We start from the raw sequence: 17,088 nt of genomic DNA, 5'->3' as shown, positions 1-17,088 counted from the left end.
TCTCTTCTTTTTTCTCTCTTTTTTTTTCTCTTGCTGGCTTGCTTTTACTGACGCTGCATTATCAGATTCGGCTGGGTCAATGCCAGCTATATCTACGGCCTTCAAATCATCAACGCCCATATGCGCCGCGCCCTCGGAACCCTCACACCCTACGACACCTTCATCAAGGCTGTCGAGGATAACCGCAACAGGGCTCTTGCGGATATGGAGTAGAGGAAGGGTTTTGTTTTATTTATCCTCGAAAGCATGAAAAGTATCGAGTGTCCATGTCTTTTGCTGGTTTACTCGCATTCGGCGGACGGCGCATCATGGAGATTGGTTTCGTGGGATAGGGGTTTGTGACACGGCGTTGGTATTATACAGCGGCTTCGGGCCTGCCGCCAGCCTAGATAGAACCGAACCAGGCCATGCTATATATTAATATGAATAGGTACTTGAGCATCGGTATCTACACATCCTGTGTTTCTGTCCTCACTCCTTTTATCCATGTCCAAATCTAGCCGCTCCCGTTTCACTGTCCAAAGCGGGAGAGCCTATGCGGCGGGCGTAGACTCCGCGGGCGTTCGTTCATGTGGGAAACGTGCCTGTGGCTGCTGCTTCGACCGGGCCGCATGTGACGAAACATGGGCAACACAGCCAAAGAGCCAGCCCAGACAAGGCCTCATCACTCATCAGATTGACCGAGGCAATGGGATTGCCCAATTCGGCAGCAGGGCCAAGCTGCCATTGGCGGGGGATCCCCTGGTGTGGGGTAAGAACAGCCGTATGACCGGCACATGCTCGTGCACCTTTCGCGTTCCCGGGGGTGGGCTGGGCTGCTGTGCCTTGGCTTTTTGTACTGTGTGTATGACGCAGGGCAAGCTTTTCTTTCACATGCCGCTCAGGGTGACGTCTGCCGTGGCTATCCGCGGGCATCGAGTCCCTCCTCTTGCTGGGGAGGGATTGGAATCAATTGAGGGGCAAACAACTGCGGTGACATATCGTAGCAGAATGCTGAACGCCCTCAACGCACCACCAACCGACGTCGGCGGCGGCATGGGGAATCGGGTCAGGCTGCGTGGGCACGCGAGCAAGGAAACCGCACGGGTGGAAGTGCTCGAGGCGAGACCGGCGTTCGGTAATATGGGATGGGATGTTTACACAGTAGATAGCTGCCCCCGGGTACTTCTTGGCGGACAGGGCGGGATGACGGTAAAGGTACGTGTGTGCGTAGGTGTAGTGTAGGTGGGCAGTAGCGTCCCCTTGAGCCGAGACGACTGGAGGCGTGGAATGCCCATGCCGCGGCATGGCAGCGGGACAAAACAGCGGGCACCTATATTGCAGCAGCAGTCGATTCCGCTGCCATTCCGGCTTCCGTGCTTCTCCAGCTTTCATCACAAGGATGCCAGCCGCAATTGGGTTTGCATAGATGCATTACTGCCCCAAGTTGGAAAAAGAAGCCCCACCACAACCCCCAACGCTGTCAACTTGCTCGCTAGTCAGACCTACCTAGACAAATGTACCCAGCAGGGTTAATAACCACGCAGAGGTACCTGTGACCTCAGCCCACCCAAGGTGAAAAAAGGTGGACGCGCTCCGTCCATCCAGCTGAGCGAGAGACGGGCAGGCGAGGAGAAACAGGGCCGAGGCGAAACAGCCGCTAGCCCGATGTCTTCCGACGGCCTTCCAGGCCCCAAGACCAAAGGACACCCCTGCGCCCCCTCCTCCCCCCTTCCCGAAGAAGCGTTCCTGGGGGTGGTGCCTCTTGGCTGACCCGGGGTAAAGAGGAAGAGGAGGAGGGAGCTTGTAAGCCGGCGTCGTCACAAGCTAGCTGCGGCTTGCGATCGGCATGAAGTCGGCCTAGGTACACTCACAACCCGAGCTCAAAACATACGTATCCAAACTAGAGTCTGACTCTTTTTCTTCCCCCTCCTGGCTTCCTTTCCTTATTTCTTTTTTTTTCTGGTTTCCATTTCTTTTTTCTCAGAAGTTGTCCCCAATCTCTTCTTTGCTTCTCCCTTTCCCTCCGTCTCCCTAAACTACCAATCCCAAGCTTCCTGCTCCCTCGACGGCGCCCTAGGAACAAAGAATCATAGCATTCCTGCGCGCCCACAGCTCTCATATACACTCCCACACCCCAATTGGCCATCAAGATGGCGTCCAAGAACATGGTGAACCCCTCGGTGGACCCGAGCCAGGAGGACGACATCTTTGCCCGCGAGGTGGCCGAGGTCAACAAGTGGTGGAGCGACCCGCGCTGGAGGCACACCAAGAGGCCCTTCACGGCCGAGCAGATCGTGTCCAAGCGGGGGAACCTCAAGGTCGAGTATGCCAGCAACGCTCAGGCCAAGAAGCTGTGGAAGATCCTCGAGGGCCGGTTCAAGGTGCGGAACTGCCAATGTTTCCCCTCGCAAGCCCATGCGACCAGGAGTGTGGCTCGATTGACTTACACGCGTTGCCTACCGCGCAGAACCGAGATGCTAGCTACACCTACGGTTGTCTGGAGCCGACCATGGTGACCCAGATGGCAAAGTATCTGGATACCGTCTATGTGTCCGGATGGCAGTCGTCCTCGACCGCGTCCGCCTCTGACGAGCCCGGCCCGGATCTGGCAGATTACCCCTATGTGAGCAAGTCCCGGAGAGTTGGAGGGACATGTTTTTTTTTGTGTACTGACCCGGCGGCAACAACACACAGACGACGGTCCCCAACAAGGTGGCGCACCTATTTATGGCGCAGCTCTTCCACGACCGCAAGCAGCGGAGCGAGCGGCTGTCGGCGCCCAAGTCGCAGCGGGCCAAGATGACCAACATCGACTACCTGCGGCCCATCGTGGCCGACGCCGACACGGGCCACGGCGGGCTGACGGCAGTCATGAAGCTGACCAAGCTCTTCATCGAGAAGGGCGCCGCCGGCATCCACATCGAGGACCAGGCGCCCGGGACCAAGAAGTGCGGGCACATGGCCGGAAAGGTCCTGGTGCCCATCAGCGAGCACATCAACCGCCTCGTCGCCATCCGGGCGCAGGCTGATATCATGGGTATGTTATGTTTTGGTCCCGCTTTCTCTCATGCTGCTTCTGTCCTGACATGGGCGGTGGTCTTGGGACATCAGGCGTCGACCTCCTCGCCATCGCCAGGACGGACGCCGAGGCGGCAACGCTCATCTCGACAAACATCGACCCGCGCGACCACGCCTTCATCCTGGGCACGACCAACCCGCAGCTGCAGCCGCTGAGCGACCTCATGGCGGCGGGCGAGCAGGCCGGCAAGACGGGCGACCAGCTGCAGGCCGTCGAGGACGAGTGGCTGTCCAAGGCCGGGCTCAAGCGCTTCGACGACGCCGTGGTCGACGCGCTGCGGGCCAAGGGCAAGGGCTCGCAAGAGGAGCTGCAGTACCGCAGGGCGGCCAAGGGCAAGAGCAACGCCGAGGCGCGCGCCATCGCGCGCCAGATGGGGGCGGGCGACATCTTCTTCGACTGGGATGCGCCCCGCACGCGCGAGGGCTACTTCCGCCTCCAGGGCGGCTGCGACTGCGCCATCAACCGCGCCATCGCCTACGCCCCGTACGCCGACGCCATCTGGATGGAGAGCAAGCTGCCCGACTTTAAGCAGGCGCAGGAGTTTGCTGATGGCGTGCACGCCGTGTGGCCCGAGCAGAAGTGAGTCGTTTTCTTTACACTTGTCTTCTTATGCCCACTTGCACCACACACGCATAACACGACCGAAGGACATGACAACTAACATTCACTGTCAAAAAAAACAGGCTGGCATACAACCTCTCGCCGTCCTTCAACTGGAAGACGGCCATGCCGCGGGACGAGCAGGAGACGTACATCCGGCGGCTGGCGTCGCTGGGCTACTGCTGGCAGTTCATCACGCTCGCGGGCCTGCATACGACGGCGCTCATCAGCGACCGGTTCGCGCGGGCCTACTCCGAGGTGGGCATGCGGGCATATGGCGAGCTCGTGCAGGAGCCCGAGATAGAGCTGGGCGTCGACGTGGTCAAGCACCAGAAATGGAGCGGCGCCACCTACGTCGACGAGCTGCAGAAGATGGTCACGGGCGGCGTCAGCAGCACGGCGGCCATGGGCAAGGGCGTGACCGAGGACCAGTTCCACTAAGGCGCGTGTATTTGCGTTTGTGGTAGTTGCCGTATGTGTGTGTTTTTCTTTCTAGGGTTGGCTGTGAATTTCATGATGTTGTCTCGGCCTGCCTGCCTGATATTGATGGGGAGGTATTGGAGCTCAATTGAGAATATTTGGCTGTCATCAAATGGCCCACCTGCACCCCCCAGTGCCACCACGCGCTAGCACCACGCAGGGTGGAGTGATTGGAGTGATTGTGTCGCGTCATGCTGGGGAAGCTCAAGCTCCCGCCCAGCGCCATCCCTTCTCAGCCCTTGTCGTGCGACTGCCTGGGCAACCCAGCGCAATCCATGTGGCCACCCGCAAGCCAAACAACAGCTCACAACCCCCTCATTATTATTGATCTGTTCACCTGTCTCCCCTTCTCAACTGCATTTAATTGGCAGTCCAGGCCGCCAACTCGAGGTCAACACGTCCAACTACGTCACGCAACTCCCACCAACGAAACAACAACTTCTTCCAGATAGCCCATCCCCCATCCTCCAATTGACACAATGGCCGACGACATGCCGGCCGAGACCAGGCCGCCCGTCGCTGAAGGCGCCGCCGACGCGCCCGCCGCCGTCCCTCTCGCCGTCACCGCCCTCTCCGGGGCCGTCGCGTCGGCCACCGCGAGCGCCGCCGGCACCCCGGGCCCCGGAACGGGCGCCACGACGCCGGCGCTGGACCCGGACCAGATCGACAAGTCGCTCAGGGTGTCGCTCGCCGACCTGACGGCCAAGGCGACGGCCCTGTACGTGCACAAGAACTACGAGGACGCCGCCGAGCTCTTCTCCCAGGCCGCCCAGATGCAGTCGGAGATGAACGGCGAGATGAACCCCAGGAACGCCGAGATCTGCTTCCTCTACGGCCGCGCCCTCATCAAGGTCGGCCAGTCCAAGAGCGACGTATTTGGCAGCAAGGCCCCCGACACGAAGAAGGCGAAGCCCGCCGCGAAGAAGGCGGCCAAGCCTACCGAGGCCGCCGGGGAGTCTTCAGAGGCCAAGCCCGAGGAGCCCTCACCGGCTGAGCGCATCACCGAGGAGGGTGTCGCCATCGCCGCGGCCGAGGTGGGCGGCGCCAAGGACGACTCTGCCCAGCCTAAGAAGCCTCTGTTTCAGTTCGAGGGCGACGACAACCTGGTGGACTCGGATTCGGACGGAGAAGAGGTCAGTCATGAAAGACTCATACCAGATATCTCAAAGTCAAACAATGGCTAACCGTGAGACGATAATAGGCTGCCGAGGGCGAGGAGCAGGAGGAGGACGACGAAGATGACCTCGCCACAGCCTTTGAGATTCTCGAGATGGCCAGGGTGCTGTACGAGAAGCAGCTGAAGGAGCTCGAGGAGGAGTCTTCGGAGGCAAAAGGCAAGGAGAAAGCCGAGGGGGATTCACCCTCGCTGCGGCACGTCAAGGAGCGCCTGGGCGACACCCACGACCTACTGGCAGAGATATCACTGGAGTGCGAGCGGTATGTTTGAACAAGCCGCTCTCCACCCCTTTGCTGCCGTGTGGCTGTTGTTCCCGGTCGTGTCTAACGCGTAGCCTCCCTTTTTTTTTCTGCCGACAGCTTCAAGGACGCCATCCCAGACTTTCGCAAGTCACTGTCGTACAGGAAGGACTTGTATCCGCAAGAACACGAACTGATCGCCGAGGCGCACTTCAAGCTCTCCCTGGCGCTCGAGTTCGCGTCAGTCGTCGCCGACAACGACGACAAATCCGAAAGCGTGCAGCACGTGGACCAGGCCCTGCGCGACGAGGCTGCTACGGAACTCGAGGCGGCCATCGCGAGCACCAAGCTGAAGTTGCAGAACCAGGAGGTAGAGCTGGCCATGAACCATTCTCCTGACGACAATGACGTAACGAGAAAGGAGATCACCGACATTAAGGAGGTCATCGCCGACATGGAGCAGCGGGTAAGTCTAGCTGGCAAGAGATGTCGAATCGTAAAAGAACAAGATGGCTAACGTGTTGGGTAGCTTGTGGAACTTCGCGGCATGCCGGTGGATGTCGAGAAGCTCTTGGGCAAGGATAACCCCCTCAGCGGTATCCTGGGAGCCGCCCTTGGCGAGACTCCTAGCCAGGTCGAGGCCCGCGTGCAAGAGGCCACGAAAAACGCGACGGACCTTTCTGGGCTGGTGCGCAAGAAGAAGGCGCCGGCCGGTGAGGAGGAGAAGCCAGCTGTGGTCGATGCCGATGGTGCAAACGGCTCTGCCGCCAACGCCAACGCCAACGCCAAAGCCAAGAGCAACGGCAAGCGCAAGCTAGACGAGACCGACGCCGATGCAGAAGCCTCGGACGACTCGACCTCCAAGAAGGCGCGCGTCGAAGATGCTATCTCGGCTGAGTCCTAACTCACGAGGTATTCGCTGAGCATGACGTTTAACCTTGCCCCGCCTTTTCTCCCCTCTCTACGCCTGTCTGGCTCCTTTCGCATCTCCATGTCGTTGTCTGGCCGACGGGATCGGACGACGCACTCTACGCAGACGACGACTGATGGATCATAACGGTCTACGAGGACTGTTTTACGACCGCTGTGTTTTCTTCTTTGCTTGATCTGGCGATGGTGAATTTGCACGCCATGGAGTTAAAATCCTGTACTATTACATGTTTCGAGAAACGCAACGACGTGTCCTGGCAATATCTGGGTTGCCATGTTTGGGGGAATACGGGATACTGGGTGGTGTTGGGCTTTGTCCCCCACTTTCTTTAGCAGGGGATCTGTTAAATAGGTGGCTGTCTGAAGGAGGAGGAGCTAGTTGGCCTCGATAGGAAAAAGAAGAGCTTTTTGGCTTATGGTGCCAGACTGAGATGCCATGGCACCCTCGACGGCTAGAGAAGAGATACCTTGGGTACCTACCACGCGCTTGTGTTGTGCGTCCAGCCAAGTTTCCCGAACGACTGCCCACAACCGACGATGGTGGGGAGGCTGAAAATATCCGATGCCGGCCGCGGGACGAACGAGTTAGAGCCGCCACGCCGCCCTTTTTCCCAGCCCCGTTGTTTGGCAGGGCCGCATGATACGGTGCTCACGTGCGCAGGGCGGCGTCCGGCCAGACGCTCGGTAAGTTTCGTTTCTTGGTGCACGGGCAGACGAACAAGGCAGGGGGCGCGTGAGTAAACAAAACAAAAACACGGCAAACACCATGGACGACAGAAAAGCTTCTCGGCCCGAAGGGGCGGAGGGGCGGCAGGCAACTCTAGCTGGTCGCTTTGACCCGCGAGCCGCCAAAGTTCGCCATTGTCATGTCACCTGCGGACAGATATCATGGCCCCAAGGGGCTGTCCGGCATGTTTCCCGGGCCCAGCGAGCTGTCCACCTAGGCACTTAGGTACCTACCTACCTACCTACCTACCTACTTTCCTTGGCTGCGTGCGCTTTGGCGAGGAGCAGCAGCGGCGGCGCATCGCGTTCCGGTTGATCCCACCCGCCAAGGCAGACGGACGGACGAACGGACAGACAGATAGAGGCACCCCCTTGGGCCAGCCCAGTTCGCGATGCGCATTCCATCCATCTCTGGTGCGAATGCGAGGCGCTAGCGAAGGACGCTAGAAATCTAAAAAGAACGAGAGAGGAGAATTGGGGGCGGCGAGGCGTGAAGATGGCGAGACAAGCTTGGCGCCACCAAGGCCCTTTACGGGATTTCCATCCAAAGTGAAGCAGTGGAAACGAATGAATCAAACAAAAACCCGGCGATGCAACCGATTTGTTTGGTGTCGGCGCCACAAACTAGCTGATCCCTAACTAAACTCGCTGGCGCCTTGGGGGGACGTGTCAGGCGCCCACCCCATGGATCTCTCTCTCTCTCTCCCTCTCTCCCTCCCTCTCTCCCGTGCGCGGGCGCGCGGGGGATCATGTGGTGATGAAAGGGCGAAAAAAAGCAAAGAAAAGAGGGACAGGGGTGGTGAGGTGAGGGCAGGACAACGCGCGCGCCCTCGTTGCGTCCATCGCTAGCGTCGGCTCGTGTTGCTGCTGCGAACTAATGGTATGTACCTACCTGGCACCCTTACTGGCACAACGCCTGTAGGGACCGGGGGCTAGCAGCAAAGGGCGGCGGCGCCTATCCGCCCCTACGATGCTGTGTGACGGCATCACGGACCGCCCACCATCACACACGGCCCAGTGCCCTAGTGTGGTGCCAATGGGCGGATTCCGTCACTCTGGGGACCGACCTACTTTCTCGAGCAAGCGACCACAGCAACGACGGCACAACCCCCACCCCCCTCTCTCCCTGCGGTCGTCCTAGCATACCGGAAAGAAAGAAGAAGAAAAAGGGACAGATCAACGACTAACCTTGGCACCTCACCCACTTTGCTTGGTAAGACGCGGCGCAGAAGGGCAGAGGTAGCCTAGAACGCAGACGGAAAATCCTTCCAGACTCCAACGGCAGGCCAAAATCAATGCGGCCAGACTTGCGAAGCGAGGCTGATCTCTAGAAGAGCACACACACACATCCTATTATTCACAGTTGGCACGGTCTGTGTTGTCATGTGGCTTTGCACTCGAGGAGGTGGTATCAAGTTACAGGTGGTGGGCTGATAGATCACTTTTTATTTTACTTTACTCTTTTTATTCGTTTTCCACCTTTGCTTTGGGCCAAGTCGCAACCCCCAGCCTAGCCACCTCGACGATCACGTCTTCCTAAACGTGGCATCCGTCTCCAACATCCCCTAAACGCCCTAGTGCGTTTCAGGCGGGACAAGACAGCCAGACCACCGGCGTTGCGTCATATGGCCACTGCCGGTGACGCCCTCGTCCCTTGTTTTGATGGTATCCGCAACGGAATGCACATCTTTGCGCCTTGCCAGTAGACCGCTTTGGATATCAAGATCTGGCGCGCCATCCGCCAGCCCAAGAAAGCCTCCAAATACAATACAAACAACTCCAGGGCACATACCCCTGTCTGTAGGGGGGTGAGTGCATGCGGCAAAAGAAGATTTGATCAACAGGAAATATTGCAGAACGCTGGTGTGAATACAAGTGTGCCAGAGGGGTAAAAGATGATGATACAAAGACGAACAGGTGAAGCAGAAGACAGACAGGGGCAGAAGCAAAGTGAGATGTACAGACGCGACAAAGGAAAGCGAACAAAGGAAGGTCAGGAAATGGAGTGGCTTGCTTAGCAAAGCAAAGTCAAGAATATGTTGCAGGTAGGATTTGAAAATACAATCGATGGCAGCAGGGTCGCCGCAGCAATGCAATCGACGCGAAAGGGTATCCAGCGGGGAGGGGAAAAAAGATGTCCGGTAAGGGAGTCGTCGCGTCTAGTGCGGACAGATAAATGGCAAAATGTGGTCGGCCGTAAACATCGTTTTCGAATGATGAGAAGAATGATGGTGCCTCTTGTATGTATATCGTAAAAATGACAGGTGAGAACAGAGAGGAAATGGGTCGAGATCCTCGGGTGTGGTGAATGGCCCTATGGCTTGAAGACGGCACTGGTGAGGAATATCTCACCGTTGCCAGGAAGGGGAGGGAGGGATGCAGCAGGAGGAGAAGGCGCGTCGAAATCCTTGGGGGCGGCGGTACGGGCTGGAGAGGACGGATTGATGGTGATTGGTGATGAAGGCTTGGTGGCGGCGGCTGGCGGTGAGGGCGTGGTGGTGGCGCTCTTGGTGCTGGAGATGCTGTTGGCAGACGACTTCTTGGAAAGGCCGTTCAAGAGCTCGTGACTTTGGGCACGGTGCAGTTCTTTGCGCTGGTGGTCCGACAGGGTGATATCCTGCGCTTGGTCCTTCTGGCCGGTCGGCAACTCACCCATCTTGGTGATTTCGTTCTCGACGTCAGCAAGAAGGGCATAGACGTCGTCGCCGGCGTAGATGCGAATGCTTTGGATGTCGGCGCGGGTGAGGTGGGTGGTAGGGGGCGTGGGCTTAGGCAGTGTGGCCTGAGTGAGGCTTAGTCCGACATCTGCGGCTGCCGCATCCTCCTCGCCTAGTGGCTGCTCCATGATGGTGGAGGGGACAAAGCGTTGGGGGGTGGGAGACTGCTGCGCCGAGTAGGGCTGTCTAGTTGGGCTGCGGGGAGGCGTCGAGATGTTGCCGGCAGGCATTGAGGGCGGCGCCCGCATGCCGACAGCCATCTGGAGGCTCTCGCTGACACCCTTGACGCAGGCAGGGCTCAGGGGCATTGTGGCGGCGGCAGCGACATGCTCCAGAAGCTTCTGGCGCACACGGGTGCGCCTGTTCTCGGCCTGCTCCAACTTGCCAACCCAGTCGTCGATGGACTGGTCGAGCTCAGCGAGTGCCTCCTCCTGCTTCAGCATCGCGTCGTAGCTGAATTTGGCGACGCGAGGGGAGCGCAGATACTGGCAGATGCGCGAATGCAGATTGCGCCGGCCGGCTCTGAGCGACGCGTACGTGCGGCGCAGGTACTCGGTCCGCTCATCAAGCTGCCGCAGTTCCTGTGAACAAGGGTGATGCTTGTTAGCCAATCGCACTATCCTAGAGTAGGGAACGCGAGCGACAATCCACCTACCCTTGACAGGGCCTCGACATCCCCCTTCCGGAGGACCTCGAACCTGGCCGCCTGCTGAAGCGCCTGCTTCTGCAGCGCCGCAGCCTCGCTCTGCTCGAGCGCCGTGATGGCCTCGGTCGCCTTCCAGCCCCTGGGGAGGGACTCGAACGCACGCCGATCGGCGCTCTTGCTGCGCTTGGACATGGACGCCGAGCGGCCAATCGCAATGCCACCAGGTATGATTTCGCTCCGCTTGCGCGGGCGACCCCGATCCATGATGCTGCCAGACGACTCGGATTGGTTTCTCCTGTGTCCGTTGGCGAGAGACTGTGGCTGCGGGCGGGCCTCGGAGCTGACGCCCTTGGGAGTGACACTGCAGTCGAAGAACGACGTCCCCGTCCTCTCCTGTGGCGTTGTCACAGTAGGCGTTTCACCCCAGCCTTTGGGCGAGCCACGAGCATCCATGGATACCGAGACCGGAGTCGCCGTGACGGGAGTTGGGGCTGTGGATGTTGTCGCCACGGTACTCGCCGACCTGGGGGTCGTCATGGTGGTTCCTCCCGAGAGCGGCGTGTAGGGGGTTCGTGTCCTCGGGGAGTCGTCCGTACGTGTCGAGCGCGAGCTGTTGTTGACGTCGAGCGAATTGCTAGGGGATTTGCTGTGGCTGAAAGACCACTGTCCGGTGACCTTGGAAAGTATACAGCCCTGCATCGGGATCACTAACGGGGCCAGGCTCCTGGGCGAAAGTGGCCGGCTGGAGGCGGGCTTCGGCATATCGAACGGGCTGATGGACTCGTTGCTGCTACCGAAGCTGCTGCTCAGTTCTTCGTTCTCGCTGACGGGGGGGGTTTTCCTGGAGAGCATGATATCGGCGAGGTGGTGAGGCTTCAGGGTGTGGCTAGGGGCGCTGATGGATCGCTCATGGAGAGGTGGCCTCCCAGGGATTGTGGCTGCATTGTTTCGTCACGTTAGCTTGCGGCGGGCGTGAAGACTCCAGTGGGAGGCGGCGCGACGTACGGGAATCCATGGGAACCTCGTGCACCGTGGTCATGGGCCCCAGCTCAGGAACGCTGACTTTACGCCGGCGGTTGAGGTTGTGCTCCTTGATCCTGAATCTCAGGCCGCTGCCGGTGGATGACTTTTCAGTCTTCTCCGCGGCCTGGCCCATGGTGACGGTAAAGGGCTGCTCCGGCTTCGTGGGGGCAGCGGGCTGCTGCTTTTCCCTCGGGAACAGCTGGTACTTGCGCTCGGGTTGGTACATCCTCCAGATGTGGGATGACTTCTCCGCAGGCGTCGGGGTCTTGTTCACTGGGGACAAATCCTGTTCCTGTTCCTGCTCCTGCTCCAGCAGTGGAGGCAGTTGCTGTTGTTGTTGTTGTTGCTGTTTGGGTGGCATGATATGTTAGTGGTGATGGCTATGGGCGAATGAGAACCACAGGCAGCAAGGTGTATTGCAGGTAGGGTGCGGGCCCATGAGTGTTTTATATGTTGGCGGCAGCTGAGGTTGCATTGAAGCTTGCTTACTGAATCGTGTGCGGGTAGTGGGGAGGCTGGCTTGGATATATGATGGCCGATGCTACCGATATCATGGTTCCCCTCCAGCATACAGCTGATTATGTGAGCCATTGGGACGCTAAGAATTCCTGCTCGGACCAGCGTGGTGGTTGTTTGTTTCGGGGGGTGCCGAGAAGAAGGGTCGAGGCGGGTGGCTGACGGCTTAGAGCGACTGGGTCCTGGGCGTGGACCAAGAAGTGAAAACCGCGGCGTGGAAGAGACTGTCCGCAGTGGAGGCGTCGATGTTGAAGTGCCAGACGGCGGGAGGACAAAGCGAGTAATGGAAGGTAAATAGCAAATTAAAGCAAAGTAATGCAAAACCCGCAGCTGAGGGCCGGCAAAGCAGAAGAGAAAGGGGGGATCCAGGTCAAGCCCGGAGCAAAGCAAGCGGTGGCAGATATGATGGATGATGAGCTTGCAGGCTCAGGCTCTCGTCGTCCTGGGATACCGTCAACCAGGGATCTTTTTTCTTTTTCTTTCTTTTTCTGATCCACCAAATGAACGACGGCCTTACTCGCTTTGCTGCGTGCGGACACGGTGAAGAGGGTCAACAAGCAGCGGCTTGGAGGCAGCAGGATGGAAGGAAGTGAGGGTATGCAAGCACTTTTAAGAAGCCTCCGCTAAGCACATGGGACCCTGCCTCAGCAGTGGAAGGGGGCAAAAACGACAGGCGAAAAAGAAATCGAAAAAAGAATAAAACAAAAATGGATCATGGAGGGTGCGGGATCCGCATTTGGGAAGCCCCCCACAGTGGGCAACGTCGGCCGTGGCCGAGGAAGTCGCGGGCAAGGGAGGTCTGGTGTGAATCCATGTGTGTGGCTCCGGTCCCTTGCTGGTGCAGCGCTGCTGCTACGCTGTGCGCACCCTCTTTTCCTCCCGTGGCCTGGGCCTCTCTGCAAGACGTGCAGGTTGTCTGGGAGGGAGTAGTGATTGCAGCCTCCGTTGACCAGAGGTGAGCCCTTTCTGAGGGAGACGGACGACGGTGGAAATCGAAGGGTGATGCCCAGACCAGTTAACGCTGGGTTGCAACATTACAACACGGGCAGCTTGACACAATCTCTCTCGCTCTCTAACTCACTCTCCTTAGGTCCCGTCCCGTCAACGTAGACACGCCTGCTCGGGCTCTTTCTCTCTGCCACCTACTGTGTAGGCAGCGGGTGCGCCGCGGCCCATCGGGGTGGCATTGGGAATGGACTAGGCAAAAAGGAAGGAGACCGGGGGTGGTTGACGTCCAGGGGTCAGGGAACGGTCGTGATGGAGAAGCCCAGTTGAGCCCCGCCCATCCTGCCCGCTTTTAGGAGGGGCGTGCCTGCCGCCCTTTATTTGGCGGACCCGTCGACAGCGACTTCCCTTGTGGCTGCTGGGGCAAAGCACCTGTGCTTGTGCTGCATTGGGCGCGGCGAGTCGGGAAGGCGTGCCCTGTGCTGTTGCTGCGCTGCTGCTGCTGCGCTGCCGTGCTGTGCCTGCGCGTGGTGCCGCCTTCCTGCCTGCCGAGGAGGAACCGCGCGCCCACGATTGACGGATCCCATCCATGGACGACCAGGTCTCGATCCCAAGAATCGGTAACCTAACAGTCGCCCCAGGGACACGGGCGGGCGTGTGAGCAGAGACCGCAATGCCTGCTCGCTGCCATGCGAAAGGACGCGCTAGAGAAGGAAACATGTCGCCAACGGCAAGGGAGGAGAAGGCCAAGGTGAAACCGCTTAAACAGCTAAACCCTGTCCCATCACAAAAAAGCCCGCCCGCCACGCAGCGTGCAGGGCCTTCTGTCCGACTCGGCGGGCAGGCCCAGCAGCAGGGGCTGTTTTAAGCAGCCGACCGGCCCCACCTCTCAATTCATGGCGCCTGGCAGGGGTCGCTCTCGGCCGAGGAGGGGTCGCCTCATGGGTCCTTCCCCCGAGCTTGGACTCGACTGCAGCTTTTCTGGATCCGATCAACCTCCAACCTGGGTTATAGCGGCGTGTCTTATAGGGTTCCCACCCGATGGGTATTTTTTTTTCCCTCCCCCTGCGCCCGCGCCCCTTCAAGCCCCAGTCCAGTCCAGCCTCCCATCCGCCGCCGCGGCTCCCCCCCAGGGTGCCAGGCACGAACTGCGCGGCCGTCAGCAGCGACGTTGAAACACTATGTTTGGGTCGTTGGGCTTAATAATTTTGTTTTCTCTTTTTTTATTATCTGATACCCTAGATACATGGTACATCAGTTTGGCTTGGTTTTCTAAGGAAGAAAATGTATCTTGCTCCACCGCACTAGTGTCTGTGATCCTGGACACCTATACATATTTTCCGTGCGCCACCCAACGGCAGGACTGTGAGACCGACCAGGCAGCTCCCGATGCGGTCCTTACATCATAGAACCGGAGAATGCACACACTCTTCGGGTCAACCCTCCATCTTGGCCTGTCACCGTAGTCACGACTTGCGTCGCACGCGGACCATCTGCCTGCCCTTCTGCTCTAGTTTAGCGGAGGTCTTTGTGTCGGGGTCGGCGCCGCTCATTAGCCTGCTGACATGAACCGCTAATCGAGCTGGCCGCGCTGTCTTGCCTGTCGTTCGTGGGCCAGCAACGCACGCCCTCGCCTGGCAGGGGGGAGCCTACCAACAAGCCGCGCTCCATGCCGTACCACGCCATCCTATGCCACCTGAATCTTGCCCACGGCGTCACTCCGGGACCACACCATGATCGATCTTTCCCTCTGCCAGATCCCTTGCGACAAGGCTCCTGTATCACTTGGCTTCGTACCTTGGTGGGCTAGAGACTTGGACCACCTCTTCAATAAACACTACCGTGCCGTCCCCGCATTGAGCAGACTCACCTAAAACACGGCCGCGCAGGAGTTTAGGTACCTTCTCGCCTGCCTTGGTAGATTGATAGACATGACCGCCGACCACCCCTGAGGGACGGCCTCTGACGGCGCGGAAGGCCAACCCATGCGGTACAGCACCAGTGCGACATGGGCGCGTCGCCGAACTCGCTTGCCCTCCATTTTGGCGACCGTTTCTTGGTCGAGCAAGCACCCCGACCTCTATGAGCCGGACCGACAGGCAGGAACCGAACGTGCGCGCGTTTGCGGCCGCTTGCGGCTCTAAACCTCTCAAACGAAGGGTCTCCTCGCCTTGCCGTGCCCTTGTTTTGGGTTTTCCGAGTGGTAGCGCCTGGCTGTCCGAGTCGACTCACTTTGCCCTAGGGCACGGACGAGGAGGTCTTGTCTTGCTTCGCCCTCCATCATCCTCCCGCCTCGCTAGCGACGATTTCGAGGAGGTGCGCGAGTCCGAAGCCGGGCAACCCTTCCAACAAGCACCTCGGGATATACCTACCTACCTACAGGTATATAAAACATAATGCATATTTGAAATGCGCGTGGTGCCACATATGCACGTCATGTATGCGAGAGAGAGAGAGGGCGGGGGGGAAGTCGTACTAGACAACACCTCTTCAACTTATGCGCTGCCGGCCGGCCGGGCATGGTTGGCGTCCATTATTCTGCTCGGTTCCATCCAACATGCCCTTTTGGGACGCCTGCATGCAATGAAGCTCCCGCCCTACCTTTGTGCAGCTCCTCATGATCTTGCCGTCTCTCCCCGCCGACGACGAGACCATGGCAAATGATTGCCAATAAGCCCGGTCATGGCGCGCCGGCACGCCCTCGCCTGCTTACATGTACCGTAATGTGTATCCCAACGACCCAGCCGTACTAGTTTGTGTAGTATTTCATGAGCCTCTCTCTGCGCGTGCTTTGACGTCGACGACACACCCGAAGCGGGGCCCTTGCTCCATCCGTACCCTCAAAAAGCTCCCACCTGCGACTTCCCACAATAGCCATGCGATCTGCGCTCGCGAGACATGGCCAGGCAGACCTCCGTGGATACTCTCTATTTCATTCTCTGTATCCTTATTTTAACTTACCCCTCACTTGATACCCCAGAAGCGAGGCCCGAGACACTGGCACACCGGCAAGAGCTGCAGCCCAAGGTGGCCCCGAGTGCCTCCCCCTCGGGCTACTCCAGATACAGATCTGCAATATCGCCTACACGGGCATGGAGCCGGGTAGGATTCTGGACGCAGCAGCCAGGGATTCCTCTGTGGATTGAAGAACATGGCCTTTACGTAAGGTTACAAGGAGGTGGCGGCAAGGTAGATACATGCCTATACTATTGGGTGGGTAGGCATCTTCCCCGGAGCGCGTTATCGCTTTTGGATCTTTTTGCAATGCCACACGCACGCCTCTCTCCTCCCCTCATCAAACCGAACGCCGAAGGGCTGAACCCCGGCTGCCTGTATAGGCGATCCCATCGGGCGTCGTTGGAAGGTCGGAGCGCAACTGGCCGGAGAACTGGCCGTAAAAGGTTTACGAGGTGCCTGTCTCGGCTCGGGGGCAAGCCACCACCTGACGTGATACATGGTCTGGATGGCTGAGCACGCTGGCTTCCACTTGTTCCGGGTCCTAGTGGGCTTTTTTCTTCTTCTCTTTCCGGTGGAGGAGACGAGACGAGACGATAGGTCGTATTTTGTGCCCGGACCCTGTCCGACTCGCGAATGTCAGGCGGGAGCGGGAAAGGAAAGAAGAAAAAAAGAGAGAGAAAAAAGCGGATGGGGCCAAGCGTGGCGGCCGTCTGTCTTCCCTTCTCGTGTTTTGCACGGACTGCGCCAAGAGATATAGGATGCAGAACCTGAGAGACTTTGACCAATGGATGGGCGTTGCTCGAGGTGCAGGTTCTCAAGGGGCGTGTGCTTCCCACACACACCCCAGCCAGCCAAGCTGCAGGCGTGCCTCTTTGCCAGATCCGTTCATCATCCCGCAGTCGGTCCAAATCTGTGTGGGCTTTTTTTTTCTTTCTTCTTCAGGTGTCAGACTGCGCTTCTTCATCTCCTTTGCTCACCAGGGCTTCTAACCCAGCCCCCATGTCTCCCGAGCATAGCTAGCATGCAGGGTTGAAGCGGGGCTGCCTACGTAAGCACGGTGCCCGGAAAAG

General features: G+C 58.8%; 4 protein-coding genes across 4 annotated transcripts; 2 read left to right on the top strand and 2 right to left on the bottom strand.

Annotated features, from left to right (window-relative positions):
- Positions 1–671: 671 nt before the first annotated feature.
- GGTG_13718 (hypothetical protein) lies at positions 672–1,287 on the bottom strand (the record flags this gene model as incomplete). The annotated part of the gene is made up of 2 exons (XM_009231635.1): positions 672–741; positions 1,013–1,287. The coding sequence occupies 2 exons, from the start codon at positions 1,285–1,287 to the stop codon at positions 672–674; spliced, it is 345 nt and encodes a 114-aa protein (XP_009229899.1).
- A 76-nt stretch (positions 1,288–1,363) lies between these two features.
- GGTG_13717 (isocitrate lyase) lies at positions 1,364–4,333 on the top strand. The gene is made up of 5 exons (XM_009231634.1): positions 1,364–2,363; positions 2,450–2,605; positions 2,677–3,019; positions 3,094–3,640; positions 3,745–4,333. The coding sequence occupies exons 1-5, from the start codon at positions 2,133–2,135 to the stop codon at positions 4,100–4,102; spliced, it is 1,635 nt and encodes a 544-aa protein (XP_009229898.1). The 5' UTR covers positions 1,364–2,132; the 3' UTR covers positions 4,103–4,333.
- GGTG_13716 (histone H1-binding protein) lies at positions 4,311–6,919 on the top strand. The gene is made up of 4 exons (XM_009231633.1): positions 4,311–5,274; positions 5,343–5,578; positions 5,678–6,023; positions 6,087–6,919. Exons 1-4 carry the CDS (start codon positions 4,621–4,623, stop codon positions 6,459–6,461), a joined length of 1,611 nt encoding a protein of 536 aa, XP_009229897.1. The 5' UTR covers positions 4,311–4,620; the 3' UTR covers positions 6,462–6,919.
- Positions 6,920–8,639: 1,720 nt separating this feature from the next.
- Positions 8,640–12,773, bottom strand: GGTG_13715 (hypothetical protein). Its single transcript, XM_009231632.1, has 3 exons — positions 11,582–12,773; positions 10,586–11,514; positions 8,640–10,511 (listed from the first exon to the last, which is right to left on the bottom strand). The coding sequence occupies exons 1-3, from the start codon at positions 11,958–11,960 to the stop codon at positions 9,528–9,530; spliced, it is 2,292 nt and encodes a 763-aa protein (XP_009229896.1). The 5' UTR covers positions 11,961–12,773; the 3' UTR covers positions 8,640–9,527.
- Positions 12,774–17,088: the final 4,315 nt, after the last annotated feature.

The sequence above is a fragment of the Gaeumannomyces tritici genome (genome assembly GCF_000145635.1).
Source record: "Gaeumannomyces tritici R3-111a-1 unplaced genomic scaffold supercont2.39, whole genome shotgun sequence".
Taxonomy (NCBI): Eukaryota; Fungi; Ascomycota; class Sordariomycetes; order Magnaporthales; family Magnaporthaceae; genus Gaeumannomyces; species Gaeumannomyces tritici.
The sequence above is the reverse complement of the archived record's forward strand: the minus strand, read 5'-3'. Positions and strand labels throughout refer to the sequence as shown.

Excerpts from the sequence above, each read along its gene's own strand:
- GGTG_13717 (XM_009231634.1), top strand. The coding sequence starts at position 2,133 with ATGGCGTCCAAGAACATGGTGAACCCCTCGGTGGACCCGAGCCAGGAG. Across the intron at positions 2,364-2,449 it reads TCCTCGAGGGCCGGTTCAAG|AACCGAGATGCTAGCTACAC; the intron begins GTGCGGAACTGC and ends CCTACCGCGCAG. Across the intron at positions 2,606-2,676 it reads ATCTGGCAGATTACCCCTAT|ACGACGGTCCCCAACAAGGT; the intron begins GTGAGCAAGTCC and ends AACAACACACAG.
- GGTG_13716 (XM_009231633.1), top strand. The coding sequence starts at position 4,621 with ATGGCCGACGACATGCCGGCCGAGACCAGGCCGCCCGTCGCTGAAGGC. Across the intron at positions 5,275-5,342 it reads CGGATTCGGACGGAGAAGAG|GCTGCCGAGGGCGAGGAGCA; the intron begins GTCAGTCATGAA and ends AGACGATAATAG. Across the intron at positions 5,579-5,677 it reads ATATCACTGGAGTGCGAGCG|CTTCAAGGACGCCATCCCAG; the intron begins GTATGTTTGAAC and ends TTCTGCCGACAG.
- GGTG_13715 (XM_009231632.1), bottom strand. The coding sequence starts at position 11,960 with ATGCCACCCAAACAGCAACAACAACAACAACAGCAACTGCCTCCACTG. Across the intron at positions 11,515-11,581 it reads CGAGGTTCCCATGGATTCCC|CCACAATCCCTGGGAGGCCA; the intron begins GTACGTCGCGCC and ends GAAACAATGCAG. Across the intron at positions 10,512-10,585 it reads ATGTCGAGGCCCTGTCAAGG|GAACTGCGGCAGCTTGATGA; the intron begins GTAGGTGGATTG and ends CCTTGTTCACAG.